The 22184-nt window shown below is 34.8% G+C and overlaps 1 protein-coding gene across 1 annotated transcript in view; it reads right to left on the minus strand.

Annotated features, from left to right (window-relative positions):
- Window positions 1-13195: 13195 nt before the first annotated feature.
- Window positions 13196-22184, minus strand: part of PAN3 (poly(A) specific ribonuclease subunit PAN3) — a 163974-nt gene continuing 154985 nt past the window's right edge. Inside the window, exons 17-19 of the mRNA XM_044668282.1 lie at window positions 18497-18561; window positions 15893-16031; window positions 13196-14127 (exon numbers count right to left, since the gene is read on the minus strand). Of these exons, the coding sequence (XP_044524217.1) occupies window positions 13987-14127; window positions 15893-16031; window positions 18497-18561 (345 nt within the window). The 3' untranslated portion in view covers window positions 13196-13986. The remainder of the gene's footprint in view (window positions 14128-15892; window positions 16032-18496; window positions 18562-22184) is intronic.

Genomic DNA, 22184 nt, shown 5'->3' on the forward strand with positions numbered 1-22184 from the left:
CTTAGGGAAGGAATAAAATGGACCAAATGGAAATGGAGGTCCCTCCAAAAATTTTTTTGAAGAAAATAACTTTTTAAATGGTAGGGATTGGCCAAATGGAAAAGAAAACAGAAAAACTCAAGAAAGAAAATAACTACCTAAAAATTAGAATTAGACAAACAGAAGCAAATAAAACCATTAGAGATCAGGAAATAATAAGGCAAAATGAAAAAAAAATTAAATACCTCACTGGAAAAACAATGAGAAAAACAGATCCAGGAGAGATACTCTAAGAATTATCAGAATACACGAAAGCAACAAAAAAAAAACAAACAAATAAATAAACAAATAAATAAACAGATGAACAGATAAATAAATAAAATAAAGAGAGCCTGGACACCATATTGCAAAAAATCATTAGGGAAAACTGCCCTGATATACTTGAACAAAATGGGAAAATAGAAATTGAAAGAATCACCAAACACTTCTTGAAAGAAAACCCCAAATAAAATCCCTCAGGACTATTATAGCCAATAGCCAGAACTCCTAGGCCAAGGAAAAGTACTACAAGCAGCCAGAAGGAAATAATTAAAAAATATTATGGAGCCACAGTGTGGATTACACAGGACCTAGCAGCTTCTAAATTAAAGGACTAGAAGGCATGGAACATGATATTCCAAAAGGCAAAGGATTTAGGATTATAAACTAGGATTATATACTCAATCAAAACTGATCATAATTCTCCAGGTAAAAAAATGGACCTTCAATGAAACAGGAATTTAAAATTTTCCTGATTAAAAAACTGGAGTTGAAAAGAAAATCTGATAAGCTAATCTGACACTCAAGAAAAACGTAAAAAGGTAAAGTGAAAACTTAAGAGTTTTAATAAAGTTCAATTGTGTGCATTCATACTTGGGAAGGTGATAATTTACATAATTAAATATCTATGATACTTGAGGTACTTAAAGTAAGGAAGATACCTAAAGTACCCAAGATACTTAAGAACTGTATCACTATCAGAGCAATGAAAAGGAGTATAGATAGAAAGGAAGTTAAATACAATGATTCTATTACACACACACACACACACACACACACACACACACACACACACACACCGAAAAAAAAAAAAGGGATGGGAAAGGAGAAAATGTGAGAAGAGAAAAGGAGAGGTAGAAAGGTACAAACTACCTCTCATTGAAAGGTGCATAAGAAGCAAATACATTGGAGAAGAGGATTGGGGTGGGGGTAGGAGGCTATGCCTGAACTTTACCTTCATCAGAAATTGCTCCCAGTGCAATGAGAATAACTTTTATACTCAGCCAACTATAGAAACCAGCCTTACTCTACAGGGAAGTAGGAGAGTTGGGAGAATAAGGGAGAGAGGATGGAAAAAAAGGAGGGTGAACTGGAAGAGACAGTCAAAAAAATTCTAGGAAGAGGGAAAGGCTTAAAGGAGAGAGAGAAGAGACAATCAGGGAAAATATGGTGGAGGTAAACACACAATTAGTAATCATAACTTTGAAGGTGAATGGGATGAATTCACCCATAAAATGGAAAAAGATAGCAAAGAAGATTAAAAAACCAGAACCCCACAATATGCTATCTACACATAACGTATTTAAAATAAGTAGATATACATAGATTAAAAGTAAGTGGCTGAAGAAGAATCTACTATGCCTCAGCTAAAGTGAAAAAAAAAAAGCAGGGGTAGCAATCCTGATCTCAGACAAAGTGAAAATAAAAATTGATTTAATCAAAAGATAAGGAAGGGGGGGCAGCTTGGTAGCTCCTCAGGCCTAGAGACAGGAGGTCCTAGGTTCAAATCCAGCCTCAGACACTTCCCAGCTGTGTGACCCTGGGCAAGTCACTTGACCCCCATTGCCCACCCTTACCACTCTTCCACCTAGGAGCCAATACACAGAAGAGTTAAGGGTTTAAAAAAAAAAGATTAAAAAAAGATAAGGAAGGAAATTACAGCATGAAAAAGGTGCCACAGACAATGAAACGATATCAATATTAAACACACATATACCAAATGGCATAGCATGAATATTCCTAGAGGAAAAGCTATATGAGTTACAGGAGAAAATAGATAATAAAACATTACAGACCATAATGCAATAAAAATTACACTCAACAAAGGGCAACAGAAAGGGAGATTCTAAAATGTCAAAAGACAACTGTTTCTACAGATATCTGAAAATTTTGTTTTAATATTGGGGGAAAAAAGGAATGAAGATGCCTTGACTTATAATAACCTACAAAGGGAAGATCTCTTTAGAGAGGCAACATGGTACAGTAGAAAATGTGGTAAATTCAGAGCCAATGAACCTAACCATCTCTGCAATTTATTACCTATATGACCTGTGAGTCACTTATTCTCTCTGGGCTTCAGTTCCTCTTCTAAAAAAGGTCAGATTTAGACTAGATGATACAGGACAGATATTCCCTGATCTCCAGTTTATTCTAGTGGAGAAGAGAACACACATGGAAGATTTCAGCTACAAGTAAAATGGAAATGTATCATGATCCTTAGAGTGCAACAGGAAAGCTGATGGTAATGCTTCTTCTTTAATATCATTTCCACCGATAAAATTATGTCAGCATCTGCTGTTGAACCAAGTGGGATCTCTTACATTTTCTAGATTGGATCACTGATTTATAAAACAGCAAAATCCATGTTATAACAGTATATTCATAAACTGATTCTATAAGTTTGAATATACTTAAAAGAGTTTTCTACAAAAAAGACTGTGGTAAAAGCTTTTTTTCTTTTTTTTTCTTGTCAGTTTATTAGGTCGTCAAAATTCTGAAAGATTGTTCTTTGAAATCTTGAGTTTCTCCTTCCAAATACACCCTTATGGCTTTTGGGGCAAAGAAGAAACTGCAAGCCTTCACAGGTATCTTTTACAAACCATGCAGAGAGTACAACTCAAGTTGTTCCAGCTTAGATAAGTAGAGACAAGATTCAATGTAGTGGTAGCCAAGTTGCTTAAAAATTTGAGGGAATTCATTGTAGTAAGGTGCTGCAATGTTTCTGTAGCATTTTATGAAAATAAGAGTTACAACTTTGACATTTCCTTCATTCCAATCCAAAAGATGTTATACTTGTAGTAACAAAGATAAAACCAAACCAGGCCTTAAGAAGGGTAGGGAAAGTATCACCTTTCTACTTGGCAGGGGAAGGGGAGGAGGAAGCACCATGGAAAATCATATATACAGCTAAGTACAAAATACACATAAAGTTTCCTGGTCTGCAAAATGAGGATAATATTTGTATTAGTAGCCTCATAGGAGCTATTGTTTCATTTATTTATTCATTATTGATTAAGAAAAATTTTCCATGGTTACATGATTCATGTTCTTTCCCTCCCCTACTTCCATCCCCCTCCCATAGCCAACACACAATTCCATGGGGTTTTACACGTGTCATTGAGCAAGATCATAGAAGCTATTGTAAGGAAAGTGTTGATAAGGAAGATTGAATGAATATTTTGAATTAGCTGATTTTTCTGACAAATTGCTTTCCCTTTGTCTCTATCAAGTAACTCTCTAAGAAATCAGTTATTCTTTATTAATCCTTAAATAAAAACAAGGGCTTGACTGCATTATCTTTGAACTCAAGGCATCTGATAGGGAAATACAGTCACACATGAAGACTGCAACCACAACAACAAAACCCAGCAGGAAGAGAGAGAAATTGCAAAAGACACATGCATATAGGAATTATATGAACACAATTACAAAATACTTCTCATACAAAGACAAATTTTAACAAATATTGCTCATGAGTAGGCCAAGAAAATATCATAAAAAATGACAATACTTCCTAAATTATTTTACTTATTTAGCGTCATGCCAATCAAACTGCCAAAGAACTGTTTTAAAGAGCTAGAAATAACAACAAAATTAATCTGGAAAAACAAAAGATCAAGAATATCAAGGAAATCAACAGGAAAAAGGTGAAGAAATTAGGCTTAGCAGTAACAAATCTCAAACTAAACTAAAAAAAGCAGTAATTATCAAAACAATACGGTATTGGATAAGAAAGAGAGTGGTTGATCATTGGAAGGGGCAAGAACTCATTATTCAAAAGAAACTGCTTGGAAAACTGAAAGGCAGTCTGGTAGAAACTGAGGAAAGACTAATATCTCACATGTGTACCAAAATAAGTAACTAGAAAAATGCTGAAAACAACTTGAAGTACTACCTCACACCTATCAGATTGGCTAACATGATAAAAAAGAAAAATGACAAAATGCTGGTGAGGATGTGGACAAATAAGAACACTAATGCATTATTGGTGGAGGTGTGAACTGATCCAGCCATTCTGGAGAACAATTCGGTATTTTGCATCAACTTCAACATAGTAATACCGTTAGGTATTTATCCCAAAAAGATTAAGAGAAAGGAAGAAAGGTCATATGTACAAAAATATTTATAGCAACTTTTTATTGTTACAAAGAATTAGATATTATTGGGAAACTCATCAATTGGGGATTGAACAAATTGTGGTATATGATTGTGATAGAACACTATTATGCTGTAAGAAATGATAAAAGGGATGTTTTTCAAAATACCTGGGAAGAATTATATGAGCTGATGCAAAGTAGGCAGAACTAGAACACTCTGTAAAGTAACAGCAATTTTGCCATGAAAATCAACTATGAACTGTTTAGCTCTTTTATCAATATAATGACCTATGGCAATTCCAAAGCACTCCATTTCTAAAGAATTGATGAACTCTGTACAGATTAAAGAATATTTTTTAGGGACAGCTGGGTAGCTCAGTGGATTGAGAGTCACGCCTAGAGACAGGTAGTCCTAGGTTCAAATCCAGCCTCAGACACTTCCCAGCTGTGTGACCCTGGGCAAGTCACTTGACCCCCATTGCCTACCCTTACCACTCTTCCACCTAGGAGCCAATACATTGAAGAGTTAAAGAGTTTTAAAAAAAAGAATATATTTTTTAATTTTTCTTGCTTTTTAAAACATATTTTAAATGGAAATGTTTTTATTACTTCATATTTATAATGGTTATCATATTTTGTGGCTTTTCAATTGTGGCATTTAAAATTATTGTAATCTGCTACAACTTCCCCCGACACCTCCCACTTCCTTTGTGGGAGGGGTCTGAGAAAGTATAAAAGAGAAAGTTTGGTACCTTTTTGCTCTCTGCTCACTGGAGCCCTAGTGGCTGGCTGACTCTCTCTACCTGGGAGACCCTTTTACCCTACCTAACCTTTCCTTTTCCTAATTTAAATAAAACCTGGCAATTCTAACCCTAAGTTGCTCTCTGATCTTTTATTTGAGCCCCCAAAGGGCTCTGGTCAATTTTCCCCTGCTGGGGATGCTACCTTCCTTTCCCTTCCTCTACCTTCCTCTCTCCTTTCTCCCATATAACCTTCCTCTCTACATTCCCTTCACCCCCCCTCACACAATGAGTTGGGGAGGGGATAGAAAGAGAAAGAGAATTTGGAATTGATAATATTTTTAAAGCTTAAGAAACTTAGCAGTTCTTCCATAGATGGTCTTCATAAGCTGCTGTGAAAGAAAAAAAATTCATCAGCAAGTCGGTAGGTGCCCAGTCCCTTGATGATGAACTTTCCCAAACTTAACTTGTAGAATCCTTGGGGGCATGGCAGAACTTGTGTTTTATCAGATTAGCTTCCAAGAATTGAGGTTAACATTCACAATCCAATAAGGCATTGGAGAATCCATGAATCACATACAGTACTTAGGAAAATCGCCCACAGTGACAGACTAATGCATTCTCAAAGCAAAATCAATGGTCACAAACTGAATCAGGCAGTTTATGTATTTCTCCCCTCTCAACATAGATTTTAATTTAAGTGTACTTATTTGTACTTTGGATTCAGGTTGATAATTCAATCATTTTCTTGAAAATCATGACAAATTTTTGCCTGTGATAATTTTTTTAAACCTTTACCTTTTGTCAGAATCAATACTGTGAATTGGTTCCAAGACAGAAGAGCAGTAAAGCTTAAGCAATGTAAGTTAAGTGACTTGCCCAGGGTCACATAGCTAGGAAGTATCTGAGGCCAAATTTGAAACCCAGGACCTCCTATCCATAGGATCTCTAGGCCTGGCCTCTCAATCCACTGAGCCACCTAGCTGCCCCTCTATGGTAAATTTCTTAATGCAATAATGCTTACTATAAGATTTTGAAACTGTTGGCATTCCTCAATCATTGTATATGTGCTTCTCTGTCTCTATATTTTGCCTAACAAATATATCATAAGCTACACTGAATATATCATAAGCTACACTTTTACCCTTTCCTTGATTTGCATTAATCCCCTGATTGTTTGCATTGTCCGACTCCTATCAAACAAGATCCTTATGAATATAATAATCCTATTCCCCTAGTCACCAGAATTGCCTAGTTTGCTAATCATTTTGTTATAGACCGGAGCTTAACGTTATCTGCCCTTTTTACATGGAAATGGCAGAGCTACACTAATTTGTTCCTGACCCTAACCATCTAGCATTCTAGTATTAAGATATTCTGAACCACATGAATTACTGTCCTCTACCTAAAACTCTATTCTATTCTAGACTATCTGTTATTTGAGAATCATCCCAGCTAGGTGTAGAAAGACTCATCATCAGAAAATTAATGAAGAGGTAGACATATTTTTTTGACTACAGCTAATTAAAAAATTTCACATTTTATCACCTATCACAAATGAATAGGAGGACTATAATCTGTGCCCCCGAAAGATGTAATTTTCCTGGGTTAAATCAAAGAAATTTTAAATAATTTTAAAACCATTCAACTCAAATTTATATGAAGGCAGACCAGCATACTAGCCCTTCACAAGATTTCCTACCAAACCATCTTCTTTACATCTCTTGAGGATTCCAAACTAGAAACATTAATAAAATCTTTATCTAAATCATAGAATTAAAGAATTGGAATAAACTTTAGAAATCACTTGATTCAGGGCCAGCTGGGTAGCTCAGTGGATTGAGAGCCAGGCCTAAAGACGGGAGGTCTGAGGTTCAAATCTGGCCTCAGACACTTCCTAGCTGTGTGACTCTGGGCAAGTCACTTGACCCCCATTGCCTCACTCTTCTGCCTTGGAGCCAATACACAGTGTTGATTCCAAAACAGAAAGTAAGAGTTAAAAAAAAAAATACTTGATTCAACTACCTTTTTCATTTTTTTTTTTTAACCCTTGTACTTCGGTGTATTGTCTCATAGGTGGAAGATTGGTAAGGGTGGGTAATGGGGGTCAAGTGACTTGCCCAGGGTCACGCAGCTGGGAAGTGGCTGAGGCCAGGTTTGAACCTAGGACCTCCTGTCTCTAGGCCTGGCTCTCACTCCACTGAGCTACCCAGCTGCCCCTACCTTTTTCATTTTACAATGAAAAAATTAGGTCCAGAGAGACTTGCCTAAGGGTATGCAGTCCACTGCTCTTCCCTATACCACACTGCCAGTCATATAAATGTTTTTAAAAACAGATATACATTGATTAATCAAGGACCTCAATATTACTATGAAATGTATGTATACCATATTAGGAAATACAATTACACTGTAAGATATATCTGACTTATCTAAAACCACTATGCTAGCTTTTATGTTTAACTGAAAATAAATAAGTAAAATCTTTTTCTCTTTTCTTGTAGACGGAACTAGTTGCCAAATTCTGTTACTTCTTTCTATTGCAAATCTGGAAAAAAAAAACCAAACCTATACATTTTTTTCTTCAAATTTGTATTTATTCTTAACTCTATTCCTACTCACTACTACCTTTCTTCAGGCCCTTTTCACCTCATGTTTGAATTATCACAACAGCTTCCAGCATTCTCCCCCTAATCCCATCATTCTGCAAACTTGCTTCTCACACTTACTATCCTTATCTATCACTTTCCTACTGGTTCTTATAAAGTTTGTCAAAAGATAAGACCAAAAATATTTTAGGTGGTAACAATGAAGGAATTCTTTAAATAGATAAAGTTGTGGATCTACCAAAGTTTAGGAATCAAATCTAAACTCTTTTGGCTGCCTTTCAAGATCTTCTTTAATCTGACCTTATCTTACCTATTCAACTTTATTACTCACTTTTCTCCCAAGTAAATTTTCTGTTGCAATCTCACATTCTCAGGAACATATTATTATACTTATTTCAAGCACAGTTTAACTTGGCCTTTTTTCCCCTTGCCACAAATGCCCTAGTCCCTCCTCCATTCATCTTTCATCTTCAAGAAGCTTCCCTGGCTACTTACCAACTAAGGAAGCTTTGCTTTCAGTGGCCAAGATATGAGAATCAACTATATAGAGATGATAGCCAAACACATGAGAACTGATGTGATCGATGAGATCGAGGAGAAAGAGAAACTAAGGGCAGAATGTTGGGGAATACATAGCATTGTGAAGTATGATTTGTCTCCCCAAGTAGACTGTAAGTTTCTTGAGAGCACAGACTATATATACTATTCTTCCAATCCTTTCCTAAATACACTTGTTCAGTTGTCTCAGTCGTAAGTGTAGGAGGCCAGATTTGAACTCAATCTCTACAACCAATTTGCCATCATTTCCAATGAGGCAATTTGTTATTCTGTGTTGTTAATAATTGGGTTCTAAATAGAATTTACCCTTCTTGGTCACTGCCATTTGAAGAATGAAATTATCATTAAGATAAATCAAGATATATCTATAGTTTTTGTGAGAGTTAGGGGGAGTCAAGTAGGAAAATGAGGACAAGAGTGTACTCTCATATATAGCCAGATAAAGTCTCCCTTCACTACTCTAGCATTCATCTCTGCAAGACTTTTGATATTTCCTGAACTCATTTGGTCCCTTTGTCTTAGTGGTCTGTAATATGCTGATACTTTTGAATATAGTACATCCTTCCAGTTACAGGTCTTACCACACAAGTCTTAGGGATACCTATGAGATAAAATTTGTCTCATTGCCTTAGGATTTTTAATTCATCTTTGTTATCCATACCTTGTGAATTTATGCATTGACATTCAAGGCCATACATTTTATTACTCACCCCTTCAATTCCATCTCCTATGAATATCTGAATATCCAACTGATAATCCTTCTATTTGTATTGCAGTTTCTAAGGTATATACTTGTTGAATATAAATAAGCAGTTTGTTCTCTCCTGAACAAATGTCACCATTCCTTTAAGATGTGATCTAGAAATCCAAATTACATGCTATTATTTTTTTTGTCCAAAAATCTTATCCACTTCCTGAAACTCTCTCTCTCTTCTGAATCCCTTGCCTCAGAGATGTGAAGTGATGAAAACACCATCTGTGTTCTTAAGGTCTTTTTTAGATTCCTTTTTGGCAATATCACCTATATCTGAATGAATCACCAGAAATGGGTAGTAGTTATATAGTTGGTCAAGTTTTGTTATTCCTCTCTTATGTCTTAGATTCAAGCCCTGGTAAGACATCAGACCTTTTTATTCTCAAATAGCTGCCTCAGTAATACTTAGTAATAAATCCAACCAACCACCACAATACCATGTCTCTTCTTCTGACTCTCTTACCTAATGAGACTTGTAGATCTTCATCACTATTCCTTAGAGTATAAGAAATTACTTCCCCTTCAGAGTCCAGCTCTTCCCCCCTTCAAGAAGTCTTGCACTGCTTTCTTCACTCTTATGTTCAGTGGTCTTGATTTCCTTCCTACTTCAAGATACAAGTCAGTATTCTCCTTATGTCCCTTCAGATCCTTTTTCTTCATGGCACTGAAGCATTTCTTCCATTTCCGTTTTTTAGTGAACACAACATTCTCCCTGGTAACTGTGCATAGAAAGAAGTCCCTTGGTCATGACTAAAATATAAACACTCAATCCTAAATGTAGTTCTTTGTGAGGCTCCTCGTTTCCATGTTTACAATAGAAGTCTTCAGTCCTTGTCTTTCTTCCTAGTAGCTGCCCAGGAGAAATTGAACATTTGGGTAGGAGGTTAGCATCTGATTGATATCTTGATAGTCACCTCCATCTTCTTTCCCATTCTCTCACTCATCTCTACATCTTGTCATAGTAACTATCTTCTCCTTGAGTTATCATGTCCTCTTTGAATTTATCCTTCAGCTGTTCCGACCTTCTGCAGGTTTCTCTACTCTAGGCCTTCTCTTTCTTTACTATGAATCCTACCTTCAACTTCTCATATCCTTCCCAAATTTCCCCCCTCAACTTTAAATCTCCAGTTTTTTTTGTTGTTGTTTTTTTTTTTTTACAATTCTAAAACCCAATAACTAGCCTTCATAATTCGGTCTTCACTTTCTTAAGTTCAAGTCCTCCACCCATGGAAGCTAAAAATAGTAGAAAGTGAGCATTCAATTATAAATTCTTAAAAGGTAGGTAGATCAGCATGAAGCAATCTCTTACAAACAGTTCCCAATATGTAAAGAATATATACAAATATTTAATAAATGATATGCTGCATCTATATTTCAGTGTTAAAAATAAAAGTTATACAACAATAAAGACAAAATTGTTGAACACTACAAAAAATATAGGGGAAAAAATCACTAATGCCCATTTAATAATTAAATTTTATTCAAGAAAACATTCCTGTTAAAGTATCCAACTAAGCTTCATACTACCTATAAGGGAATGTGATTGCTCCTAAATTATAAGGCAAGGGATCATTAGTAGGAAATTAGAACCAGAAGGTAGAATAAAGGTAAATATGTGGCTCCAGATAGTTGATTCCTGCATTTTTCTAATAAAAAAAAAGGCATAAATTTAAAAAAAATATCTGAATTGAATTTGGGACCCTTGTAATTTTTTGAGTCTTTATAACCTTAAAATAATCATTAATGAAGGGAAAATATCCTGTATATTACTACCAAAGTCTAGAAATAGTGAAAGCAAACTAGTGGGTTTTCAGTGCGGAAATTAGTAAGGAAATTACAAGAAAAATGTTCCCCTACTATTCACATAAACTACATGAAGAAACCAGGTATTATCTAGCAAGCATAAACTACATAATTATTTTAATATAAAGGATACAAATAATTTTATAAACCATAGCCATCTTATATATCTGCAGCTGTATAATTCAAGACTAAATACAAGTCACAACCTGTAATACTTACCATGCCAGCAAATACTATGTAATCTGACAGAAGAAAAAAGACAACTGTATTTTTGTAATTCTTTATTAAAAATACTGCTGTACACATGAAGACTGAAAACAGGATTAAAGATGAGTAACACATATTGGGATCTGACATTAGAACTTAACATACTGGTGCTTTTTAGGGAAGCTGTTGACGTATGAATCACTGAAACAAGGTCAAAACCAAAAAAGAGGTACCCTCAAAAATATTTACAATGTAGTAAATACGTAAAAGAATTTAAAACAGGTACAAAAATTTATTTGACCAACATCACATGATTTATAAGGTTGCCCTTTCTGTGCTTTTATCTGTCAAAACAGGAAGGAGTGGAAGGATTATGTCCTTAACTTGTGACTGTGTTTTAGACATTGAAATCTTCCTATGAATGAAACAGATGAACTTTTAGACAACCCCTTAAATGGAATTACACAATGAAAAAGAAAGCTCCCCCAAAAAACACCTAAGCAGAACTTCTGACAGTTCTTATTAAAATCACTCCCAAGAATGGACTAAATGAAAAAAATAAATATAAAACAGAGCTTAAAAAATGGATTACCTGACACCAAATGTTTTCTGGCTGACAATATTTACTTATGAAAACATATCAGCTGTCTACCTTTTATTTTTAACCAAGTCCTGAGGTTACTGGGGGCTGAAGCAAACTGGCATTTATGCTGCAAATACACTTGGGTTTGCTATTTGGACTTGCCTTGCAGAGGGAAGTTTGCTGGTCTATACAGAATAAGAAATTCAAGCCCTATTTTACCCCTGCCCTTCCTTTGCTTTCATAAAACATTGGTCCACAAATTAAAATTTTTAAAGGTTCCCAAACCCAAAAACTAAATAGATGATCCCCTTTCATTTTCAAAGAAAACAATATTGGAAAAATCTCCAGCCCGCTTATAAATTAAGCATTTCATATTTCTTCTAGAATACAAGTACTTCTTTTTTGTACAAAAGAATTACAATATGATTTGTCAAAAACATATATAAAAAGACAGCTGCTCTTCTTCAAATACACGAGCTAATGATAAAAGACTTTTGCATGTTAACTTCTGCAAATTCCTGTTCCTTTTATATTAAAAAAGAACAATGTTGTGGCAATTGCTAATTATCCTTTTAATAGTGAACATTATGTTCTTTTTAAAATTCATCCAGATCAAATGCAACAATAATTGATTTTTTTTAAAACTCAACAACTGATGCTACCAAATGTGGATTCAACCACATTTCTTAAAATATGTAAAGCGCTTCTCTAGTCTTCAAAGCTTTCAGGTGAAGAGAGATGCTTATTCTTGATGCATATCTCAAGGCAGAGAATCAATTTTTAAAGCTTATAAAAAGTGGACAGAGAAATATTAAAAACTTCTCTGAAAACTACAAATATGTAGAATTATTAAAATTGAAGTCAGTAACATCAGTTGCAAGTGCTTAGAGTCTGTCCTGACCTTTTGAGTTTCCATATTTTCTTCATAGTTGCGTGGTGAGCACCCAGTGCTATTAAAACATTCAGTGCTGGGAAAGGATACATAGTCTTCACTACTGCATTAAGAAAGAAAATTCCTATGTATTTGGCAGTCTTCAGTATCAAAGTATAGGTGTTTTATCTTTTACTATAAATTCCATGAATACCCAAGTTTGGCGACAACTGCATGTCCAAATATTAAGAAAGGTAAGAGGAGGAAAATTCCAAACTTTTGAGAGTGACTTATTCAGGAATATTCCACATGGTGAGTTATTATCAAAAGTAATATTACTTTGGGCTAAGCAGTGACTGCAAAGGCACAGCAGATCATTATCCCTCCAGATTCAGGCTGAAAAACTTCAAAAAGCTCTTGATGCCAGACTACTGCTGTGTTTAGTTAATCTTCTTAACAGTGTCTTTGTATCTGTATCCAGTGTAAAGTACCATAATAAAGCTGTGGTTCAAAGAACAGAACTTTATACAAAAAAAGTATACTGTAAATAACCTAAAGTAATACACTCCTGAACTTCAGGCCTTTTTTTTTTAAAAAACACAATTTCTTTAAAAAAATTTTTCTCTATTAAAAAAATTGCATAAATGTAAATGCATCTGACTAGCAGGGAAACAGACATACAATTTTTAAAAAGGCGCTGGCTGTATTTGGAGCAAACACCTAAAGATGCTCCTTAATTACTGATGTTCATCCAAATGTTTCAAATAACATTAGTTTATCACTTTGCTCAGAAAGTACTTAAATCAATTGATAGGGGAATTCGAATCCATCAATTCACTGATAATCTGCTTTGTGTGTTCTTTTAAAAAAATCTCCATCTTCTGGTTGGATAACTAACAGCGGATGGCATACAGAGCTTGCATACAACATTCCTACAAGGATTATGCATTATACTGCACTTTAAAGAAGGGCGTTTCTATGAAATTATTTACCTGGTCCTTTATGTTATTCTGGGCAAATCATATCAAAATGAGCAAATTCTGCAATATCCTCAGTGACAAAAATGTTGCCCAAAAGTGTCCTTGCAAATAGTTTCCCTTAATAAGTATACAATGTGGCAAAACTTCAGAGATCAGAAAAAAGTCTTAAAAAATTAAAATTAGTGCATATACAAGTGGAAAAAATAAAAGCAGGAACATCATGCACCTGCTGGTGTTCCTCACTCTAAAATAAATTCTTCACAGATAAAGCCTCCGGTGGCAGCCATCGCTCTAGGATAAGGGAAACAGTCTCCCCTTCAAGTAACTGTGTACCTGACTCAAGTGTGAGCAGCTCTGCTCATCTCCTGTTTGCTTCCCAAATGTGAAATGAGACGATGACGATGGCGATGAGAACAACAACTCAGCGGTAGTGCAAATTGCTACTGGTCAAGTTCCTCAGCAATGTCCTGCATGCTTTTAGCAAATACTACAACTGGCCGTTGGCAGCTGCAATTAGTTCTTGAAAAGTGTTCTCAAAGCAGCGCTTCAAGTCGCTATATGTCACCACAAGGACACTCTTCTCATCCCTGGAAATGAGGCTTATTTTTTCTGGCACACCAGCATCTAGCTGTAACAAGAATGAAAGAGAAGAAATTAAAATTGTGATTTGAAAAACACACAAAACAAAAAAACACTTTTAAGTTCCTTCTCAGGGAAAACTCAGAAGAAACAGTTTTACAACAAATGTCATCCTGGGGTAGCTCTGAGGTCCCAATGCCAATGAACAATCCCATCCCAAAGCCAAATGCATCATTCCTTAATAATCTGTATCAGTACAATAATGGAAGTGGCTACATTAAATCAGAGACTCTTAAGGTACCTGTGTTTTAAAAACCAGATTAAATAAATAAAAATTTGGAAACTGTCTAACAAAGTTTATACTCTACACTGAAACAAAGACACCACTAGACTTTAAACTACATGCTTTCTTCCGATTCAGAGCTACTTATATATTGATGTCCACCTATCATGAGTAGGTTTTTACTTTCATGTGCTTAAACATAAGGATTCTATGATGGGTTCTAGGCCACCTCACCACAAAATTCCTCTTCTTTCACCTTTTGCCAAATCATATCCTTTCAAAAATACAAACTATAGTTCTTTCAATGAATTTTTTCCTAACTAATCCCACTTGGCTCATGGTTCCAAACACTCAAACAGTTCATTCTAAATCATTCCCATCCTTATTACTTTGTGGTTTTACCTGATTGTGTACAATTTTATGTGCCTGTATTTTGAATTTCTAAGTAACAAGAGGGACAAAACTAAGTAGATGTAAAAAGGCTACAAGAGTCTTATGAGATAGTATAGTCAATCCTTAGTATATCGCGATTCACTTATAGTTTCACTGTATCGCAGTTTCAAAAAAAAAAATCTAATTCTGTATCACGGAGTTTTCACTATGTCACGGGATTTTATGAATGAATACCATACTATACACAATGGAAATGCAGTACACCACTATTGCTTGTGCAAGGTTGCTGATGTAAGACTGTACATGGCTGAGCGCAAAGCAGGTATTTCTGTATTGGCTGATGGAATGAAAGGTGACCAACCACAGCACTATGCTCTGTATCCTGGATGCTAATTGGCTCAGTGTTTTAAAAGTGTGGGAAAGGTTAATAAGAGTGTGGAAAAGGTTTACAGGAGAGTAGAAAGGGCTTATAAAGTCTTAAAATATGTATACATAATAAAATTAATATAATGTCACTACTTTTTCAACTATCGCATGGGTCTCTGGAATGTAATTCCCACAACAGGTCACTGCACTGTATTTTTTCCTTTCTTTTTAATACCTTGTACTGCTCAAATAATGGCCAATTCTGAAGTTACATTTTATTACATGAGAGAAACTGGTGATGTTAACAATAATAATATTGGTTTTTTAGGTTTTGACCTATAATTTCTCTGCTACAGGGGGAAGTCCTGGTAAGGAAACTCCTTCTACCAATGCCAATCAGCATCTGCTTGGGAATTTGCAATGTTTGAGTTGCCTGAGTCCTGAAAAGATCATAAAGTCACTTGCCCAAAGTCACTAAGTACATGGACTAGAGGCAAACCTTGAAACCAGGTAGTCTTAACTCCAGGGATGGTAATCTAATACTCTTCTACAATGCTTCCTTTCATTTTAAAAAATAAGAAAGTATTTAGTGCAGTCATGAACACCTCCATTACATAGGGTAAACTAAATAAAATGTGTTATTATTACCTTCTTATACATTTTTTAAAGCTACAGTAATATACTGATTTTATTTATTTAAAAATATTTTATAAAACATGTCCAAATTAATAAATAGAAGGCAACATTACAATTTTAAATTAGATACAGGTACCTTGTTAAGACAAGAAATAATGTGACTGAGGTCAATCCATGGGGCACCTGCTTCTGTCACCTGATGGAAAAGATGATCTCTAAAGAGTTTCAGCAGATATCTATCTCCAGTTTCTGACCAAGTAGGGTCCTTCTGAAACCTGGTAACAGATTTTTTTTTTTCATATTAGCAATAAAAATGATATACAAAGCACAAACTATTCTTTAATACGAATGCTTATTCTTAGCTTAGTACAAGAGAAATCCATTTATTAGAAAGATCTGAAGAATTTTTTCCACTTAAAATTTTTATTACTTTCTCCAATTTCTTTAACAGTACTATATAAAAGATTTAAGTTAAAGACTAAATTTTTAAAAAATGTATCCTAACATTTTTCAAAGTATACTTTGTGATAAATGGTATATATGAGAGTCATCTAATAAGGCTCATTAATACTTAGTCTACATTTTAAAAAATGACCATAGTAAAGCTTTTAGTGATATTCCTCATCTTTAATGTTAATAGAGAGGTTCTTTTGAGAAAATTTCAAGCATGTTTAATTCTGCTGAAAGTCACTAAAAGTATTTTTAGTTTAACTCAGTAGACCTGAATTTACTATCTTTAGATGCTCTCTTAAGGCTTTATATTCTCATAATACAAGGACCTTTTGAAATCAAAGAGAACTAAATTCTTCCACATCTTTAAATCTTGTTATAAATGAAAATATGGCTCTTTGAGGAAAACTGAATTTCATATTTGTTATGCTGAACTTTCCCCCAAAAGGCCAGGAAAAAATAAGATTATTTAATCTGGGGAGAAAACAGATTTGTTAATCTACCTCAGTTTAGTAGCACTCATTGGAAAAAAGAGAGAATGAGGGATTCATTAGTAGTCTGGATATAGTAGGGGAAGATAATGTGCTTTTAGTTCTCTTCTGTATTTGGCAAACGATCAGGAGGAAAATCTTTAAGAAGAGCCTAAAAGGTATTGCGCTTCAATAGTAGGTAAGCAAAAAAGAAATGGGTAAAAAATCAGAATGGAACAAAAACAGGGAGGCCTTTTTGCTCTTCAATACTCTAAGCCAAGGAAGAGACTAATAAAAATAAAGGAAATAACAAAGATAAATTGACACTTGAATTTTCCTTAGCAGATATGAAAAGGAATCAAAAGCAAACTGTCACCAAAATTGGCCAAAGGACCACTAGTAGCAATAACAAAGATTCCCAGTTGTTTTTTATTACCCTCAAACCTTTTCCCTCGCAGTTTGTGTCACCCAAATCTTATGTCATATATTTCTAATATAAAAGAATTGGGTTAATGATAAAATGTTTGAAAATGAACAGAGAAAGATAAAATGAAGATATGAAAACAACTGTTTCTCCTCTAAAGGTAAGTCTGAAAATTACACTAGAAGAGATCACCCTTTTTTGACATGATAAATTTCATTATTTATAGATGAATAGTGTTATGGCTTTGACATACTTGCAGAAAAATATTATTAGGTTTGAAAAGCAGAAGGTGGATTATAATACACTTGCAAGATATTCCCTTAAGCAATACTATTTATTCATCATACATCTCCAAGAAAGTGGTTGTCAATATAATGTAATGTATGTCACAGGGCTACATACTAGAGTTCTCTTGATTATTTATAAAATGTCAGTTACATGATACCCTTACCAATTATATTACCCTAGGCAAGTCCTTTATTTTTCAAAAAGCCTGTGATACATACATTAATTTTCACATATCCCTGAAAATATAAAATTAGACTTATCTTATAGACTAAACAGAAAATAAAAACAAAGATCAATACCCTGGTGCCCTTTAAATAAATTTCAAGTATGTAGCAGTGTGGCTAAATCAGTTAAAAAATATCAATGGCAACTATAGAAAAGACATTTTAATAAGAAGAATAATGGCTATCAATCTAGATCATCTCCTTAAAACATTTTCTAAAGCGATTTGGCCAGAGCAAACACTTCTTTACTAGGGTTAAAAAGAAAGTCAAGGAGGGGGCAGCTAAGTAGCTCCATAGATAGCCAAACCTAGAGTCCTGGGTTCAAATCTGGCCTCAAACACTTCCTAGCTGTGTGACCCCAGGCAAATTGCTTAACCTCATTGCCTAGCCCTTATCACTCTTCTGCCTTGGAACCAATACACAGTATTGATTCTAAGCAGAAAGTAAAGGCTTTTTAAAGAAGGAGGGGGGGGGGGGGGCAGTAGAGGAAAAGGAAACTTCTAGGATGTCCATTCTTATGCTGAAACCATAAAAGCACAGTAATGCTTTTAACTAATATTATATATTGTGTTTGTTCTCAAATGGTAGATCCAAAACCAGGGACAACTGCCATTTTCAAAAAGCAGTCATAAATCGTATGGGTGTGTCTATGTGTGTGCATTCATTACTTTATGTAGATTATTATGCCTTAAGTAAATATTCTCAATGCAATACTATTTACAAAGTTTTTTAAGTTTACTTTCCATGATAATTTTTTTTCATTTTTTTCTTAATATTTCAGAATGACACAGATATATTATGTATTTATTTTAAATTCTCAAAAAAAAAATTAAGACCGTACATATCCATGAATAAAAGAATATTAATGTTCTAAAAATCCTTACTCTGGTCTCTCGTTGATGGTTCCCAATTTTGCTAGAAGTCTAAATAGTCTTCCATTCTGAACCTCCTATAAAATAGAAAAATATGTTAATGTTTTAGTTGACTGAATATAAAAGCTATAATTCAAAGAAAAATATTCTATAGTAGTCGGTCATATTCCTGGTCTCTTTTCCCACTCTATTTCTACCATTGCTAGTACCATCTCTCTGTTACCTTGTTGATAGATCAGTATTTTTTAGGCTGTGAGCTCCAGCAAGGCAGAGACTGTTTTAAACTTTTCTTTGTATTTCCAACACTTAGTACTGTGCTTTACACACAGGAAGCACTTATTAAATGTTTTTTACTATTCTCATAAGAATATTTTGATTGTAATATTATTAATTATAATTATTATAGCTTATATTATAAGAATTTATTTTACTTTTGATATACTAATTTCATTAAAAATCATTCATAATATCTATGTAGATGGTTATTACTTTAAGATTTGTTGAAATAATTTACATTTAAATTCCTTATGTTCTTTTCAGAAATTAAGGACCAATTAGTTCTAGAAATTTTGTCAACATATATCGATCTATTTTTTATCATTCTTGTTTACTCAGTATGATATCTGCATGTCTAGTCTTATCACCTAAGATATAAGTTGTTTGCTCCCTACTATCACCTGCTAAGGCTTTTTGATCTCGTTTAAAGTAACATTGTTCCTCACTGGGCATACTCCAAAATGGCCAACTCATCCTCTAGTTCCATTGGTTATGTGGATTCCATGATCAATTCTCAAATTCCTCTACAGCCACAAACTTTTCCTCCAGTGTTCTTTCCACCTGGTCATGTTAATAGAAATCTAGCTTTACAATGAGAACACCATAACCTTCACAACCCTATCCATTGACAGCTACTCCTCCCAATATTCCTAATAACTCAGAGTACCTCTATGGGAGTGTTTGGCATCTTGGTGGTGAAATGGATACATTGATAAACCTTGAAATAGGAAGAACTGAGTTCAAATCTGGCCTTGGAAACTCACTAGTTGTGTGACTCTAGGCAAAACACTTAACTTCTTTCTGTCTCAGTTTCCTCATCTGCATAATAAAGGTAATAATGGCACCTACTTTTTAGGGTTGTGAAGATCAAATAGGATAACACATGTGAAGCATTTTGCAAACCTTACAATGCCATAAAAGGGTAGCTATTATTATTATTTGTAGTAGTAGTAGAAGTAGTAGTAGTAGTAGTAGTAGTAGTAGCTATTATTATTATTTGTAGTAGCAGTAGTAGTAGTAGTAGTAGTAGCTATTATTATTTGTAGTAGTAGTAGTAGTAGTAGTAGCAGTAGTAGTAGTAGTAGTAGTAGTAGTAGTAGCAGTAGTAGTAGTAGCAGTAGTAGTAGCAGCAGCAACAGTAGTAATATAATATATTCCTTGCTCCCCAATTCTATTGCCTCACAAGGTGCAATGATATCCATATAATCTACTTTTTAAATTAAATTGTATTTCTATTAATAAGTATTTATTTTCTCCCTGCCCTTCTTTCCCCGACTCTACCTACTGGAAAAAAGAACAAGAAAACCCTTTTAACAAACATGCATAGTCAAGAAAAATAAATTTCCATATTGGCCACATCCAAAAGTGTTTCTCATTCTGCATATTTAATCCATCAGCTTTCTTTCAGAAGATATCTATCATTTAATCAAAAAATATTTATTAACCAGCTATCAAGTGCCAGGCACTGTGCTGTAAAGAAGAATTATTCCTTTTTTTAATTTAATGGGGGTCTCTTACCATGGAGATGTGTAGGGATTAACCAGCCCACAGTGACAGAAAGTAGAAACGATAAAGACGGGAAGGAAAAATCATAGCAACAGGAAGTGAAGTAGAAAAAAAAAGAGGGGAAAAAAGGGGGCCAGCAGGAGTTGGTTGGACTGTTAGTTGCTGACAGGGCTGACAGTTGCAGGGAAGTTGGCTGTTGATGGTGTGGGTTGATGATTAGTTGGTGGTTAGGAGATAGGTAGGTAGGTAGGTAGGTAGGTAGATAGATAGATAGATAGATAAATAGATAGACAGACAGACTGACAGACAAATAGATATAGATTCTGCCTGGTGAATTGAGCTGAAGGGTGATCAGCTGGACTTTAACAGCAGCTATGGCACTTACAGGTATATATAGGTAGATATAGGCAGTTTTAGGATAACTAGTATAGGCATTAGGAAATTTTCTTTCTCTCCTCTTACCTATATTTCTCTCCTTTACTATATTCATTTACTATATTCTTTTACTATCTCTATTTTAATTAAACTAAATTGTTAATTGTTAAGAGCTGCTAGAAGTTTTCTTTTCTCTGGTTTAAAGGGATAATATTAATTTACAACTCTACTATATTGTCATTATAACTTAAATTATTAAAAGCTGCTCTCTTATTTTGTCAAAAAAAAATCCCTATTTTAACCCTTACAGTGCTAAGTGCTGATTCTTTCCCTCTCATTTCAGTTACCATCAATCCATCAGTAGCCAAGCTACTCTCCAACTTATTCAATGACTAACACCTCAAACAATTCTCCCTTCCAATTGTGAAGATGGGATTGACTCTCCCCTTGCCTATTTTAAATTAATCAACAAAAACTGAAAACACCCTTATTTAACAATAAGTAGAGGAGGTCCACAAGCCACTTGTTAAAGTAGGTGACAACTCAGAAATGACTGACCACCCCCTGGGCAGTGCTAAGCAAATTTAAAGACTGCAATTGGCCCCCATAAAGTGGAGGAAGGGACAGGAAGTGATATGGAAAAAGGACTATAAAAGGTAATGAACTTCCTGACCAAGTGGTCTTTGTCCTGAATTTTTGGGTTGGAGGATCTTGGACTGGTACTGCGGCTTGGATCTACTTGGACCTGGGACTCTGGCTCTTGGACTGCTTCTGGTAAGACTGCTCCTGGATCTTCTCCTTTTGGAACCTCAGCTTGGGTGAGTAAAAAGTTGACCATCCCTTCCTGGCTTCTAGAGAGATTAATTCAGGAGAGGCCTCCCCTTCTTGGAGGAGGCCAGATGGATGGAACCCTTGTTTAATTTACCACTGGGCCCTCTGGTTGGGGTTAACGAGCCCTGCTGGAGTTGAACAGGCACCGGAGCAAATATTTAGTGTGGTAGGATAGACATCTCCTCTATCTTCTTTTTCATTTCTCTACTTTTACTCCCTCCACCTTTTTTGTAAATAAAACTACTGAAAGTCAATTTGACTTGAGCTATAATATTTTTAAATCAGAAACCATAGTATTATCTTAAAATTCTCATATATTTAGTTCAACCATAAAATTTAATTCCTTACACAATCTATCTGCTGCTCTCAACCTCAGGAAGACTTCAGTGCTTATGCTGACAATCTAACACTTTCAAAATACAATTCCTCTAATTAAAACTTCTTCCTTTACTATTTAGATCAGTGATGGGCAAACTTTTTAAAGAGGGGGCCAAAGGAAAGGAAATGTTCATCTGTCTGTCTGTTTCTAAGGCAACTCTTTTGAAACTTCATTGTATTGTATCCTACTTATTGTATTTGTCAGATTAGGAATAATGTCCTGTGGCCAGATAGAACATTTCTGGGGGCTGCCTCTGGACAGCAGGCCTCGGTTTGCCCATGACTGGTTTAGATCATTTAAGCTATATACCAAGGCAGTGGTATCTTAAAACTT

The sequence above is a fragment of the Gracilinanus agilis genome, chromosome 3 (genome assembly GCF_016433145.1).
Source record: "Gracilinanus agilis isolate LMUSP501 chromosome 3, AgileGrace, whole genome shotgun sequence".
In the NCBI taxonomy this organism is placed as follows: domain Eukaryota; kingdom Metazoa; phylum Chordata; class Mammalia; order Didelphimorphia; family Didelphidae; genus Gracilinanus; species Gracilinanus agilis.